Here is a 16,592-nt window from a genome sequence, read left to right as displayed (position 1 = left end):
AAGGCCAAGTAATACATAATAACATGCCGAATCCAAGAACAAATCAAGAAACTCATCCACCATGATCAAGTTGGCTTCATCCCAGAGATTCAGGGCTGGTTCAACATATGTAAATCTATGAAAGTAATACACCATATAAACTGAAAAAAAAAACATGCTATCCTCTCATTTGATGCTGAAAAGGCATTTGGAAAAATCCAACACCCCTTCATGATAAACATCTTGGAGAGATCAGGGATAAAAGAAACATATCTAAACATAATAAAAAGCAATATACAGCAAGCCAGCAGCCAACATAAAACTAAATGGAGAGAAACTCAGTGATTAGACTAAAATCAGGAACAAGACAAGGCTGTCCACTCTCTCCATATCTCTTCAACATAGTTCTTGAAGTTCTGGTTATAGCAATGAGACAATGAAAGAAACTCAAGGGGATTCAATTCGGAAAGGAAGAAGTCAAACATTTGCTATTTGCAGATGAGATGATAGTACACAAAAGTGACCCAAAAACTCTATTAGAGAAGTCCTACAGCTGATAAATACCTTCAGTGATGTAGCATGATAAACTCAAAAAATTAATAGCCTGATCCCCCAGCTCAGCCTATATTGAGGCTGAGACTCTGGGATGGGGTGGTGAGTGCAATCAGGCAGGAGTTCCTTTGTTGCACTGAGCCTGCAAGCAGCAAGCTAGTCCTTTTGTCTGCAAGGTCCCTGGCCAGCAAATGCCTCTGATCCTGTACCAAAAGATCCATCAGAGAGGGGCTTCTCTCCCTTGCTACTGCCTCTCTTTTCCTATCCCATCCCAGCTTGCTCCCAGGCACCACTTCCCTTCTGCAGGGTCATAAGATACCCCAGCTCAGCCTGTTTTGGGGTTGAGGCTCTGGGATGGGTGGTGAGTGCAACCAGGCAGGAGTTCCTTTGTTTCACTGAGCCTGCAAACAGCAAGCTAGTCCTTTTGTCTGCAAGGTCTCTGGCCAGCAAGTGGCCTGATCCTGTACCAGAAGCTCCATCAGAGAGGTGAGTGTGTTCCTGACCCAGAAGCCCCAGAAAGGGAGCACAGACACTCCTCAACCCCCTAAACTTTCTGATCATTCTGCAGGGGCTTCTCTCCCTTGCTACTGCTTCTCTCTTTCTATCCCATCCCAGCTTGCTCCCAGGCACCCCTTCCCTTCTGCAGAGTCGTAAGATCCCCCAACTCAGCCTGTTTAGGGGCCCAGGTTCTGGGACGGGGTGGCAAGTGCAACCAGGCAGGAGTTCCCTTGTTTGACTAAGTCTGCATGCAGCAAGCTAGTCCTTTTGTCTGCGAGGTCCCTGGCCAGCAAGTGGCCCTGATTCTGTACCAGAAGATCTATCAGAGAGCATTTGAAGGAAGAGATGGGCAGGCCCCAATGCAAGAATTCCTCCAACAATCTGAAAAACAACATGATAACACCAGAATACAGCGAACTTACAACAGGAAGACTTGAACACCCTAATCAAGAAAAAGTAGAAAAAAATAGACATTATGAAAGAGATAGAGTCCCTTAAACAGGATGTGAAAAACTCCTTTAAAGAAATGGATAAGAAGAATAACAAAAAGTTTTAAGAAATGAATAAATCCCTAAAGATACCCTAGGAAACCAAGAAAAAACAATCAAACAGATAATGGAAACAGTTCAAGACTTGAAAACTAAAATGGAGGCAATGAAGAAAACACAAACTGAGGGCTGGCTGGATATGGAAAATCTAGGTAAATGAACAGAGACTACAGAGACAAGCATAACCAACAGAATACAAGAGATAGCAGAAAGCATCTCAGATGCTGAAGACACTATAGAGAAAATAAATGCATTGATCAAAGAAAACAGGAAATCCAACAAATTCTCATCACAAAACATCCAGGAAATCTGGGACACCATAAAAAGACCAAACCTAAGAATAATAGGAGTAGAAGAAGGAGAAGTACAGCTCAAAGGCCCAGAAAATATATTCAACAAAATTATAGAAGAAAACTTTCCAAACCTAAAGAAGGATATTCCTATGAAGGTTCAAGAAGCATACAGAACACTGAATAGACTGAATAAAAAAAATCCCCTCACCATATAATAATCAAAACACAAAACATACAGAATAAAGAAAGGATATTAAGAGCTGCAAAGGAAAAAGGTCAAGTAACTAATAAAGGTAAACCTATCAGACTTACACCTGACTTCTCTATGGAAACCATGAAAGCCAGAAGGTCCTGGATAGATGTGCTGCAAAAACTAAGAGACCATGGATGCAAGCCCAGACTACTATATCCAGCCAAGCTTTCATTCACCATCAATGGAGAAAACAAAATATTCCAGGATAAAAAAAAATTAAACAATACGTAGCCACAAATCCAGCCTTACAGAAAGTAATAGAAAGAAAATCACAGTCAAAGGAACCCAACAATGCCCACAATAACTCAGACATCTAGCAGATTTCTCTGTTGAGAATTCTATGTTTAAGTTTATACTCCATTTTTTATTGGACTATTTGTTCTTTTGATGACCAATTTCTTAAATTCTTTGTATATTTTGGAGATCAGACCTCTGTATGATGTGGGGTTAGTAAAGATCTTTTCCCATTCTGTAGGCTGTCATTCTGTCTTATTGCTTTCCAGAAGCTTTTCAGTTTCACGAGGTCCTATTTATTAATTGTTTCTCTCAGTGTGTGTGCTGCTGGGGTTATATTTAGGAAGTGGTTCCCTGTGCCAATGCGTTCAAGTGTACTTCCCACTTTCTCTTCTATAAGGTTCAGTGTGGCTGGCTTTATGTTGAGGTCTTAGAAACATTTGTACTTGAGTTTTGTGCATGGTGATAGATATGGGTCTATTTTCATTCTTCTACATGTTGATATTCAGTTATGCCAGCGTCACTTGTTAAATATGTTTTCCCCCATTTGATATTTTTTGCTTCTTTGTCAAAAATCAGTTGTTCAAAGGTATGTGAATTAATATCCTGGTCTTCTATTCAGTTCATTGGTCCTCCTGTCTGTTCATATGTCAATATCAGGCTGTTTTCTGTACTGTAGCTCTGTAGTAGAGTTTGAAGTCAGTGATTGCAATGCCTCCTGAAGTTGTTTTATTGTACAGGATTGTTTTGACTATCCTGGGTTTTTTGCTTTTCCATATAAAGTTCAGTATCATTATTTTGAGGTCTGTGAAGAATTGTGCTGGGATTTTGATGGGCAATGTCTTGAATCTGTAGGTAAGATTGCCATTTTTACTATGTTAATTCTGCCTACCCAAAGGCATGGGAGATCTTCCCACTTTCTGGTGTCTTCTTCAATTTCTTTCTTCAAAGATGTAAAGTTCTTGTCATACAAGTCTTCCACTTGTTTGGTTAGAGTTACTTTGAGATATTTTATGTTATTTGTGGCTATTGTGAAGGGTGGTATTTCTCTGATTTCATCTCCAGCCCTTTTACCATTTGTGTACAGGAGGGCTACTGATTTTTTTTTAGTTAATCTTGTATCCTGCTACATTATTGAAAGTGTTTATGAGTTGTAGAAGTTTCTTGGTAGAATTTTTGGGATTGCTTATGTAAACTATTATATTGTCAGCAGTGAGTTTGACTTCCTTTCTGATTTGCATCCCCTTGATCTCCTTTTGTTGTCTTATTGCTCTAGCTAGGACCTCAAGAACTATATTGAATAAATATAGAAAAAGTGGAAAACCTTGTCTTGTTTCTGATTTCACTGAGATTTCTTGGATTTTCTCTTCATTTAGTTTGATGTTGGCTATTGGCTTGCTGTATATTGCCTTTATTATGTTTAGGTATTTTCCTTGTATCCCTGCTCTCTCCAAGACCTTTATGATGAAGGGATTTTTTATTTTGTCAAAAGCTTTTTCAGCATCTAATGAGATGATCACGTGGATTTTATTTTTTAGTTTGTTTATATGGTGGATTACATTCACAGATTTTCATATGTTGAACTATTCCTGCGTCTCTGGGATGAAAACAACTTGATCATGGTGGATGATAGTTCTGATATGTTCTTGGATTTGATTTACCAGTATTTTATTTAATATTTTTGCATCAATGTTCCTGAGTGAGATTGTTCTGTAATTCTTCTTAGTAATGTCTTTATGTGATTTGAGTATCAGGGTAACTGTAGCCTCATAAAATGAGTTTGGCATTGTTTTTTCTGTTTCTATTGTGTGGAATAATTTGAAGAGTATTGGTATTAGTTCTTCTTTGAAAGTCTTGTAGAATTCAGAGCTGAAACTTCTGATTCCAGTTTTTTTTTTTTTTTTTAGGTTGGGAGACTTTTGATGACTGTTTCTATTTCTTCAGCAGTATTATGGCAAGAATTTTAAATAGGTACAAATAGCAAGAGAGATATAAAGGCTGTGTAGAACAAACATTTAAAATAGAATTACATCTGTGTGGTGACACCATGCACACATTCTTTTATACATGAAGTAGACACAGAATTACTCAGCAGTGCCAGCTGCTGTATGCCAGTTACCATGCCAGCCACCATGGGGAGTGAGGGCTGGGAATGGAACAGCCACCTTGTGAATCCAGCTAATTTTTCCAGTGGCAGAGACAGAATAAAAGCAAGAAAAAAAAAAGCATTTACAGATTGGTGGGGGTGAGGCTGCCCAGAGAAAGGAATAGATGACAGGTGTGGAATGCTGGCTGGACACAAACAGTTTGGAGCATGACTGGATAAAAAAAATTAATCTGTCTGTTTGCTGATAGAATTAGGAAGTTCCCACTTGAGCTTTTTATTTAAGGGGTAAGTAGGCCACTTGTTAGTGCAAAGGCGGGTAAGGCTAGAAATTTGTGAGTAAGGCAGAGGCTTTAAAGTCTGTAAAAGACATTCCAGGGTAGAGGTTGGACCCAAAGTTTTAGGTCTATTGCCCAAGGCAAGAGGGTAAGAAATGTGAGGACTCAATTTCTACATACCTGTAAACGTTTTCAGGATAGAGTGAGAGTCAAGAGATAGCTCAAGGCTCATCACCTCAGAGGGTGGGGACTGAGGTCCACTCTGAGCAGCCAAGGAACTATAGTGACAAGAACTATAGTGTGAGAATGAGAAGCCAGATCTCAGACCTCAGCTGTGGGCAATAATCAGAGATGAATGTCAGTGAAAGCTGATTTGGAGAAGCTGACCTTACCTTGCAGTAATGGAGCAGGCACAGGATGTTGGAAAGTGGTCCAAGTCCAAGATCCCCACATGTCATCCGCTGGCCTGCCCACAGGCAGGAGGGAGCATGGAGAGAGCCTGGACAAGTCAGGCACCAATGTTATCATTTATAAGATGGTGACCTGAGGCTAGTCCCATGAAGGGTAGTGGTCCTGTGAGGGGCATTGGCAGGCCACCGGAGGTCTCGGTGGGTCCCCTTATTGGGTGAGAGACCATGGTGGCTGAGAGACAAACAGATACACCATGCAGAGAGAGCTGGGATACAGAATTTACTTACTGGGTTATGGAGGGAGAAGGGAAGGGGAGGGGAAGGGGGAGAAGAGAGAGAGGCAGAAGCTGTCTCTCCAGAAGAGAGAGAGAGAGAGAGAGAGAGAGAGAGAGAGAGAGAGAGAGAGAGAAAGAGAGAGAGAACTGGAAAGGAGGTGGGAGATCAGCTTGCCTTGGCAGAAGGGGGAAGGTTGGGCAGAGTTTGTCTCTTAAAGGGACAGGGTACTTACATGACATACCAGACCAGCAGATTACAACAGATTACTCAAAAAAACTGAGACATTCTCTTTCCTCTAAGAGAAAATCAACACAAAGCCATTTTCTATAATCAATATTGATGAACAAATTCTAGATGAAGCACCTTGTAAGAAAAAAATTGCATTCACACTGGAAGCAGAAACATGCAGCTAATTTTGTGTGTCATAATTTGCATGAAAAATATTAAAAAAAGTACCCCCAAAAGCAAATAAGGAACACAACAAGGCTGTCCACTCTCGCCATACCTCTTCAATATAGTGCTTGAAGTTCTAGCAATAGCAATAAGACAACATAATGGGATCAAGGGGATTCGCATTGGAAAGGAAGAAGTTAAACATTCGTTATTTGCAGATGATATGATAGTGTACATAAGCGACCCCCAAAACTCCACCAAAGAACTTTTACAGCTGATAAACAGCTTTAGTAATGTGGCAGGATACAAGGTCAACTCCAAAAAATCAGTCGCCCTCTTATACACAAAGGATATGGAAGCAGAGAGGGAAATCAGAGAAGCTTCTCCATTCACGATAGCCACAAACAGCATAAAATATCTTGGGGTAAATCTAACCAAGGAAGTGAAAGATCTATTTGACAAGAACTTTAAGGCATTTACACAAAGGATATGGAAGCAGAGAGGGAAATCAGAGAAGCTTCTCCATTCACGATAGCCACAAACAGCATAAAATATCTTGGGGTAAATCTAACCAAGGAAGTGAAAGATCTATTTGACAAGAACTTTAAGGCATTTACACAAAGGATATGGAAGCAGAGAGGGAAATCAGAGAAGCTTCTCCATTCACGATAGCCACAAACAGCATAAAATATCTTGGGGTAAATCTAACCAAGGAAGTGAAAGATCTATTTGACAAGAGCTTTAAGGCATTGAAGAAAGAAATTGAAGAGGATACCAAAAAATGGATGGACATCCCTTGCTCTTGGATTGGGAGGATCAACATAGTAAAAATGGCAATTCTACCAAAGGCAATTTATAGATTCAATTCAATCCCCATCAAGATCCCATCAAAATTCTTCACAGATCTGGAGAGGACAATAATCAACTTTATATGGAAAAACAAAAAACCCAGGATAGCCAAAACAATCCTATACAATAAAGGATCTTCTGGAGGCATTACCATCCCTGACTTCAAACTCTATTACAGAGCTACAGTAATGAAAACAGGGTGGTAGTGGCATAAAAACAGAGAAGTCGACCAATGGAATCATATAGAAGACCCGATTTTCTCCCACAAACCTATGAACACCTCATTTTCGATAAAGGAGCTAAAAGTATACAATGGAAGAAAGAAAGCATCTTCAACAAATGGTGCTGGCACAACTGGATGTCAACCTGTAGAAGAATGAAAATAGACCCATATCTATCACCGTGCACAAAACTCAAGTCCAAATGGATTAAAGACCTCAATATCAGCCCGAAAACACTGAACCTGATAGAAGAGAAAGTGGGAAATACCCTACAACAGATGGGCACAGGTGATCGCTTCTTAAGTATAACCCCAGAAGCACAGACATTAAGGGCAACATTGAATAAATGGGACCTACTAAAACTGAGAAGCTTCTGTAAAGCAAAGGACACTGTCACTAAGACACAAAGGCAACCTACTGACTGGGAGAAGATCTTCACCAACCCCGCAACAGACAAAGGTCTGATCTCCAAAATATATATAGAGAACTCAAGAAACTAGACTTTAAAATGCTAATTAACCCAATTAAAAAATGGGGCACTGAACTGAACAGAGAATTCTCAACAGAAGAAGTTCAAATGGCCAAAAGACACTTAAGGTCGTGCTCAACTTCCTTAGCAATCAGGGAAATGCAAATCAAAACAACTTTGAGATATCATCTTACACCTGTCAGAATGGCTAAAGTAAAAAACACCAAGGATAGCCTTTGCTGGAGAGGCTGTGGAGGAAGGGGTACCCTCATCCATTGCTGGTGGGAATGCAATCTTGTGCAACCACTGTGGAAGTCAGTGTTTCGGTTTCTCAGGAAATTCGGGATCAACCTACCCCTGGACCCAGCAATACCACTCTTGGGAATATACCCAGGAGATGCTCTATCATATGACAAAAGCATTTGTTCAACTATGTTCATAGCAGTATTATTTGTAATAGCCAGAACCTGGAAACAACCTAGATGCCCTTCAATGGAAGAATGGATGAAGAAAGTATGGAATATATACACACTAGAGTACTACGCTGCGGTAAAAAACAATGACTTCTCGAATTTTGCATGCAAATGGATGGAAATAGAAAACACTATCCTGAGTGAGTTATCCCAGACCCAAAAAGATGAACATGGGATGTACTCACTCATAATTGGTTTCTAGCCATAAATAGAGGTCACGGAGTCTACAATAGGTGAACCTAAAGAAGCTAAGTAAGAAGGTGAACCCAAGGAAAAACATATAGTTATCCTCTTGGCTATGGGAAGTAGACAAAATTGCCGGGGAGAAAATTGGGATCTTGGGGGTGGGGTGGGATGGGGGTAAGGGGAGATGGGGAGAGAAAAGGTAGAAGGGAAGGAGGGGGGGACTTGGGGAAACAGGAGGATTGGGATAAAGGAAGGTTGGATAGGGGAGCACGGAACCACAATTCTTAGTTAAGGGAGCCACTTTAGGGTGGGCAAGAGACTTGACCCTAGAGGGGCTCCCAGGTGCCCAAGCTGAGGTCCCCAGTTAGTTCCTTGGGCAGCTGAGGATAGGGAACCTGAAATGACCCTATCCTATAGCAATACTGATGAATATCTTGCATATCATCATAGAAACTTCATCTGGTGATGGATGGAGATAGAGACAGAGACCCACACTGGAGCACTGGACTGAGCTCCCAAGGTCCCAATGAGGAGCAGAAGGAGGGAGAACATGAGCAAAGAAGTTGGGACCACGAGCGGTGCACCCACCCACTGAGACAGTGGAGCTGATCTACTGGGAGCTCACCAAGGCCAGCTGGACTGTTACCTAAAAAGCATGGGATAAAACTGGACTCTGAACATGGCGAACAATGAGGGCTGATGAGATGCCAAGGACAATGGCACGGGTTTTGATCCTACTTAATGTGCTGGCTTGGTGGGAGCCTAGCCAGTTTGGATGTTCACCTTCCTAGATATGGACGGAGGGGGGAGGACCTAGGACTTACCACAGGGCAGGGAACCCTGACTGCTCTTTGGACTGGAGAGGGAGGGGGAGAGGAGTGAGGGGAGGGAGAGAAGGGTGGGAGGAGGGGGAGGGAAATGGGAGGCTGGGAGGAGGTGGAATTTTTTTTTCATTCTCCTTTTATCAATAAAAAAATAAAATTAAAAAATTAAAACCTTGCTTTTCATTTAAAGAGAAAAGGGGAAGTGATGATTGAAGGATTCCCCTCTGTATGCTGTAATTCCATTGATTAATAAAGAAACTGCATTGACCTGTGATAGGGCAGAGTAGAGCTAGGTGGGGAAAACTAAACTAAATGCTGAGAAAAAAAAAGGTGGAGTCAAGAGACACCATGGAGCTGCCAGGGGAGAAAGACAGTACAAAGCTGGAGCCTTGCTGGAGGGCCCTGAGCCTCGTGGTAAAATACAAAATAAGAGAAATGGGTTAATTTAATATGTAAGAGCTTGCTAGCAATATGCTAGTCATTGGCCAAGCAGTGTTTCAAATAATATAGTTTCTATGTGATTATTTCGGGAGTCTGCACAGCCAGGAAACGAACTAGGGGCCTCTAGCAATGGTAGGTGTCCTTTCTCTTTCCCTCTGAGTATTACTGAGTTTGGTAGTTTCCTTAGTTTTTTTTTTTTACAGATGCTATAACTAAACTTAAAACTTTAATTCTCAACTCGAAGATCAGAATTTTCAAAATCACAGGTAGTGTTTGGAAATAGAAGTCAATGCTGCCAAATCTACTCTTACACTCTATTCTGTATTGCTCTTTGATACTTTAAAACTAAACCACAGTCAGTGTAACCGCATAACTCTAAGCCAGAGTGAGCGAGCAGTGCTGTTACTTTTTTCCTTGCCCATTGGCCAGCTCTTTCCTGCCCAGTTCACACAGAGACAGTGACTTCTTCCTGTATTTTCAAGGGATTTCTGTATTGTTGGGTCCACGGGGGTTGTGCAAAGTTGGGGACAGACCACCAAAGTCTAATAAACCAGAAGCAAAATTTATTCCAGGAAAAAAACAGATTCCAGAAAAAAAGACAATTAAAAATTAAAATTAAAATAAAAACATCTCCATGGGGCACTGACCGTGGTTTAGTTCCGGGGACTAACCACAACAAGGGACTTCCGGGTTTTTTTGGGGGGCGGGACAAGGCTATCAGTCACTTGCAGAAAGGAAATGATGAACATCTTCTCCATCCAATGGGTGTCCCTTCAGGCTTGGCAGGTAAAAACCAGTTTGAATGCACTGCTTTGAGCACCAACTTTACACATTGCTGAGATAATTTCACTACTGAAGTTCACAAACTAAACACACCATAAGGCACACAGGAAAAAACACTCTGCGTTCCGCGGGGTGCGCCTCCCTGCCGATTGCTCTGCCAGTCCCGAAGCATTCATTTCCAATCCGGGTTCCTAAATTTGGGCCCCGGAGATGCGGTAGCCCTGGTCAGGACGCACCCTGAGCTCGTCCTTTTTTAGCGCCTCGGTCGGAGATAACCCGAGTCTGCCGGTTCCTTGGCCCCACGCGCCCTCGCTGCCCAGCTCCACTTTCACTTTCGGTCGGAGAGCGAGGTTGGCGGCCGAGGTGAAGGTGAGGCGTCTTGGCCAGGCCGAGGGGAGCGCGGGGCCGGCGGGGTACCGGGCTGCGGGCAGCTGCGGGAGGGCTCTGGATAGCTCTCGTCGGAGGGACCCAGGCTCCAGTCGGACGACCAGGACCGGCGCCGTGTGTCGCGAGCAGGGATCCGCAGCGCGCTTCTCCGCGCGCGTCCGGCAGACGGACCCGGGCAGGTGACCTGGGGAAGGCGAAGGCTCGGAGACCCCGAGCACTCCCCAGCTCGAGTCACAGTCAGGCTGGCCGGCCTCTGGCCACGCTCCGCCTCGCAGCTGGAGGCTGGCCAGCTGCTGCAGCCCCTGAACTAAGACCTAATGGCGACCAGGGAGGGCGGGGTGGACCTGGGGTACAGGCCTTGGAGGGCGCCTTGAGAGTGTTCCCGCGAACAGGCTCAGGGGCGCTTGCCAAGTCCTGAAGGCCAGTTCCTTACCTCGGACTCCTGTACTTCCGGCTGCGAACCCCACCACCGAGTCCCTACTTAACCTTTATAGAAACAAAGCTGTGTTTGAGCAGAGTGAGTGCTTTTCCTGGGAGCTTCACTCACAGGGTATGCTGCCGGAGTAATTTCATAAGAGGAAGGGAAGGAGCAAGAAAGCAAAAGTTTTCTTAAGCTTTGATGACAGTTCTTTCAGGTTTGGAAAGAAAACTGTGTTTTTCTTTTGAATGCCAGAATTACTGTAGGTTTCGTATATGGGAAACAATTTAAAAATATCTTAAATTGGCCACAGTTGTCACAGCTCCCATCTCCATCCCTTTCCTGCCCAGATTTGGAAATATATCTTGAATTAGAAGCTTTTTAAGGTGTACCTAATTGAAAATTTCTAGTATTTTTACACGCATTTAAATCCACATTGAAATAATTTGCCAGCGGTGATGAGCTGTTTCCAGTGCTTGTTAACTTTACTGTTTGGATTGTACTGGGGGAAGTTAGGAAGAACTTGTGTTCCTGATTGTTCTTTGTTTTGCATTGGTTGGCCTAATATAAACGGGACATCATCCAAACACTTGCCGTTAACTTCCTTGAGGAGCACGAAAGTCAGAATCATCACAGACAGCTCAGTAGGATTTCTATAATGGCACTCGAGTTAAAGTTAGGTGATAGAGCCTGCCACAAGTTAACAATGAACAATTTTTCATCATATGATAAAGAAAAGTAATTTACAGTGTTCTTAAAATTACAAAGACCACACATAGGCTCTTAATAAATACTTGTGTTATCCATTATTGAAAAAACTTAAGCATATTTGATATTCACAGCAACCTTGTGAGGGAGGTATTACTCATTTTACACATAAAGAAAATGAAACAAGAACTAAAGTAACCTCACCAAGGTCATAAGTCGGTGCTGAAAGAAAGACTAAAAGACATTCTGCCTATGTATACGTGTGTGTGTGTGTGTGTGTGATTATAAACTGCTAGATCAAGATGACAAGTGTGAAATGCTGGTGGTGCTTCTTCAGAGCTCAGTAGTTTTTATTTTCTCTTTGACCTCTGCTCTTTTAATTGTTAGTGAAGCAGTTGCATATATTGAATAAATTATTGTTTTAGGGAGCTTATTCCCCATGTGTTATTCTTAGAGAATGTTTAATAAAGCCAAATCTTAGAATTTTATTCAGAACTATGAAATGCTATTTTGAAATGAACACTTACACTAGATGAGAACAGCTACTTTTCAAGGAAAGATCGAAACATACTGGAAAATGATCTCAGATTGGTGGGGATTAGCCAGAGGATTTTAACAATGAAACACCTCTCATATGCAAGTTGTCCTTTAGGTGCTGTGGAAGATGTGAAGATAGATGCAGTATTGCTCTCTATCACTTGACTTTCAAATTTTAACTTTTTTTTAAAGTTATAAACTGATTAGCCCACTAGGTCAGGCTTCTCATTAACTAATTCTTATAACTTACATTAGCCCATAATTCTTGTTTGAGTTAGCCACGCAGCTAGGGACCTTATTCAACAAGGCAGTCACATCTTGTTTCTTCTGTGGCTGGGTCATGACTGCAGACTAGGACTCCCTTCTTCCCAGAATTATCCTGTTCTTATTGACCCACCTCCACTTCTGTCTGGTTGTCCTGCCTCTACTTCCTGCCTGGCTACTGGCCAATCAGTGTTTTATTAAAATATAATTGACATGTCCCCTGTTGTCTCCTGTGCTCCTCCATTCCTCCTCTTTCTTTCTGTCCAAGAAAATCCCACCTCTGCCTCCTGCCTAGCTATTGACCCTTCAGTTTTTTATTACACCAATCACCCATACAGTCACTGCAGCTAGATTTACTCTTTTGCTTTGTAAATGTCATTCTATTCTTACCAATACCAAGTTATTATTGTAATGAAAACACTCCCACATCCTATGTTGTGAGTATTGCTAGGATGCAAGGCCTGTCTCCTACTGCAGAAGCTGAACTGTTTATTTTCTTGCTGTTTCTTTCCCCTGCTTGGTATTGTGGACACCTCACTTCAATTCAGACAAGTCAACCTCAAAGCTGCTGACATGTTATAGGGTCTATAGGACATCATTGTAGCCATGGCTGCAGCAGAGCTGGAGTCTGACTCCAGGGCAGAAGAGTACTACAGGACTGCATTGAGGTTGAATGAGCGATGGTGCTTTGATCATATTCTGCTGCGGCTTTGCCTGACTGCCTTTACCTGTTTAATTCCCAAATGTCCATTTATTGAGCGACTCTAGACCTTCTAATATTTCTTCTTTTTTTTAAATTAAAGTTTGTTCTATTACTTTGTTATTTTTATTCTATTACTTTAATTGAACTAAAATACAGTTAAAAATTCAAAGTCAAATGATGCTTTATAGTGTGTCTGAAAGTTCTGCTAGCCAGTTGTGCTTCAGTTCTATTGTTCAGAGACAGAGGCAGGAGGATCACTGCCCTCGGAAGGCTAGCCTGCTTTATGTAACAAGATTCAGCCTACCCATGGACACACAGTGAGGCTAGCTTAGGAAAACAAGAAGAATGAAGAGTTCTCCCAGTTGCACAAGGGAGACAATTTTTAATATCTCGAACTTTTGGAAGATTCCTCTGGTCTGTTAATTATTGATTGATGTATTTTGACATGCTGTCATAACTTTTAATATTACTGGCTTTTAAATTTGCTTCTCTAAATTTTTCTTTTATTGTTCCTGTAGGTAATTTGAGCAAGGAGATGGTGTCTCTGCCCCTCACATGGCCACTTACAAGCATGCCCTCTCTATTTTCCTTACTGTTGACGTTTTTAGCTGTGCCATCTTTCTCTTGGTGTCAGAGCAGTGATACAGCATCTCCAAAAGCAAGTAATGGGGCCCCATTCCCTTGGAATAACATGAGACTTCCTGAGCATATCATTCCAATTCATTATGATCTCATGATCCATGCAAACCTTAGCACTCTGACCTTCTGGGGAACAACAGAGGTAGAAATCAGAGCCAGTCAGCCCACCAGCACCATTATCATGCATAGTCACCAGCTGAGAATCTCTAAGGCTACCCTCAAGAGAGGAGCTGAAGATAGGCTGTCTGAAGAACCACTGAGAGTCCTGGAGTACCCAGCCCACGAGCAAGTTGCACTGCTGGCTTCCCAACCACTCCTTGCTGGACCCCTGTACACAGTTATCATCAACTATGCTGCGAACCTTTCTGAGAGCTTCCATGGATTTTATAAAAGCACCTACAGAACCCAGGAAGGAGAAACGAGGTAACAGGAAGTGTTTTCAGCTTCAAGTGTGCCCATACTAAATCTATCATTTAGGTGTTTGTTCCTTTCTAACCGAATTCTGTTCAGTCATATTTTTGTCTTTAACCTGTTAAAGATGACTAAATCTTCTTTGCTTTTTTCACTTTATTTTTCCCTTCTATTTTCATTTCTCCAGATCTAACAAACTGAATATCTATTCGTTTATATAATTAGATTTCTGAGCTATAATATATATTTAATTCTTTGTATTAGTTGACCTGTTAGGACAGTTCCCAAAAACTAGGTTCCTTAGTCTTTATTTTTCTCGCAGGCTTGGAGGCTAGAACAAGGCCTGTGTTTCCTCTGACTCTGGCTGAAATCTCTCCTTGCTTTGTTGTCTCCTGCTCCTCTCTGCTCTTATCCTTCCTGTGCTCTGTGTACCTAGAATTCAAATTTCCAAATTAGAATACCAGTCATACTGCTTGAGTTCAATAACCTCTTCTTAGGTTTATTTCATTTGCAAAGATCCCATTTTCAAATATGGTCACACTTAGACATACTGGAAGTCAGAACCCCCCATGCATTCACAGGTCATATGCTTTAGTTCTGCTTTTAAGGAAAGTATACATTTGGAAAATGTAAGCAGCTGTGCTTCTGGGCCAAGGTTACCTGGTATGACCAGCCAAGGAATTCGTCATGGGCCACAGCAAAACTGAGATTATGGCAAATTTATTGGGAGCAATAAGATTTTTGATACCCTCATCAGAAACAGAATATAGACACAATTATCAGGATCAATACAACTGTAGGTGCCAGGACACAGTGATATTTGTTGTTGGGAGCATAACAGGAAGGTCCTTGTGCCCACAGATCTCTAGAGAAACCAGGAATGTTAAGCACAAAGGATTGTCTTTCCAATGGGAAAGAGAAAAGGCCTGTTCTGTCCAGAAAGCTGAGACTTGGAAGTGGTTAACAGCCCGGTGATCTGTATCATCTGTTGGGCCAGGCTATATCAAGCTCCCACAACCAGGACCAGAGGTGGCTAATAGTTCAAATGATCTCTACATTATCTGTATGAGGACACCAGGCCAGACCCTTAGGCCCTTAAACTAGTATAGGTAGCGTATCCCTAGAAACTATCTTCTTGGAAGAAATGACATGTGCCCTGAATTGAGTTTCAATGTAATTTTTCTTCCTTGTTATAGGAGGGAAATGAACTGGCAGCCTCCTATTACATCTCCTTGTGCAATGGGGATTGTATTACACCAGGAAACTTTTCCCCAAATTATACATTGGGAATAAACGACCTGTTAAACTTCCCAAGTGTGATCCAGGTTGATAAAGTCAATCTGCACCAGGCTTTCATTCTTATCCCTGTTTGGATACCTGCAGAGACACCCTCCCATCCCCCTTCCACCTCCCCACAGTTTGCTAGCTATACAGGGTACACAAGATTAATGTGCAAGACCAATTGTCCTGTCTACCTTACATGCTTTCTTGATTTTTAAGGGAACATAGAGAAAAACACAAATCAGTCTGAAAGCTTCATTAGGTGAAGGATTGCCTCTATTTCTCAGGATTTGAAAGGCACATGATCCCCCAGCCTATATTTCCTGCCTGGCTACTGGCCAGTCAGCATTTTATTAAACCAATACGTGTGACAAATCTTTGCAGTGTGCAAAAGCATTCTCCCACAGCAGGTAGATCTCTGTGAATTTGAGGCAGCCTGGTACCCATAGCAAATTTCAGGCAAGCCAGAGCAATACCTGTCTTAAAAAAACTTAGTAATCAAATCTAAGATCTTAAATTAACTCCAGGAATTAAGATGCAAATACCTACTTTGGAGACTTTGGTGCACAACACTGATTTCATTTCACTTCTTGTGGTTGTAGAATACTTGCATCAACACAGTTTGAGCCCACAGCTGCTAGAATGGCGTTTCCCTGCTTTGATGAGCCTGCACTCAAAGCAAGTTTCTCCATCAAGATTAGGAGGGAACCAAAGCACTTGGCCATCTCTAATATGCCCTTGGTGAGTGTGAACAGCATCTGCTCCTGGGAAAATTGCCCTTCTCTGTGATGTCCAATACACCAACATTTCATTTATCTTTTTTATTTCCTGACAGTTATATTTAATAACTTTTCACTTCACTTCCAACAAATGTTTTTGTTTCAAGCCACATTTTGTTGATAACCAAAGAAAACAATGTCCCTTAAAAATTCAGGTTCTCAGCACAATTTACACACATGGAGGGAATTGTCAGGAGTTCACACCAGGTTTAACACATAGTTTCCTTCACCAAGTGCTTTCACCCCCATAATTTCCCCTGACATAACTGCCTGAACATGAGCTGAGCAAGGACAACATTATACATGGCAGTGTGAACAGGGGGAGCTCATGAGGGGCTTCAACCCCACACAAAGAATTACAGACAACCAAGGAATGCTGAGAGTCTGGGAGAAATAATCCC

The 16,592-nt window shown here is 41.9% G+C and overlaps 1 protein-coding gene across 3 annotated transcripts in view; it reads left to right on the top strand.

Annotated features, from left to right (window-relative positions):
* The first annotated feature begins 10,355 nt into the window (after window positions 1-10,355).
* Window positions 10,356-16,592, top strand: part of Erap1 (endoplasmic reticulum aminopeptidase 1) — a 34,056-nt gene continuing 27,819 nt past the window's right edge. The window contains exons 1-3 of one of the 3 annotated variants that reach the window (XM_075976449.1): window positions 10,356-10,433; window positions 13,600-14,143; window positions 16,015-16,153. In XM_075976449.1, the coding sequence (XP_075832564.1) occupies window positions 13,617-14,143; window positions 16,015-16,153 (666 nt within the window). In that variant the 5' untranslated portion in view covers window positions 10,356-10,433; window positions 13,600-13,616. Of the gene's footprint in view, window positions 10,434-10,555; window positions 10,631-10,755; window positions 11,002-13,599; window positions 14,144-16,014; window positions 16,154-16,592 lie in introns of those variants that run through there. The other 2 variants (XM_075976452.1, XM_075976451.1) reach the window with 2 other exon arrangements.

This window comes from Microtus pennsylvanicus, chromosome 6 (genome assembly GCF_037038515.1).
Source record: "Microtus pennsylvanicus isolate mMicPen1 chromosome 6, mMicPen1.hap1, whole genome shotgun sequence".
Taxonomy (NCBI): Eukaryota; Metazoa; Chordata; class Mammalia; order Rodentia; family Cricetidae; genus Microtus; species Microtus pennsylvanicus.
The sequence above is the reverse complement of the archived record's forward strand: the minus strand, read 5'-3'. Positions and strand labels throughout refer to the sequence as shown.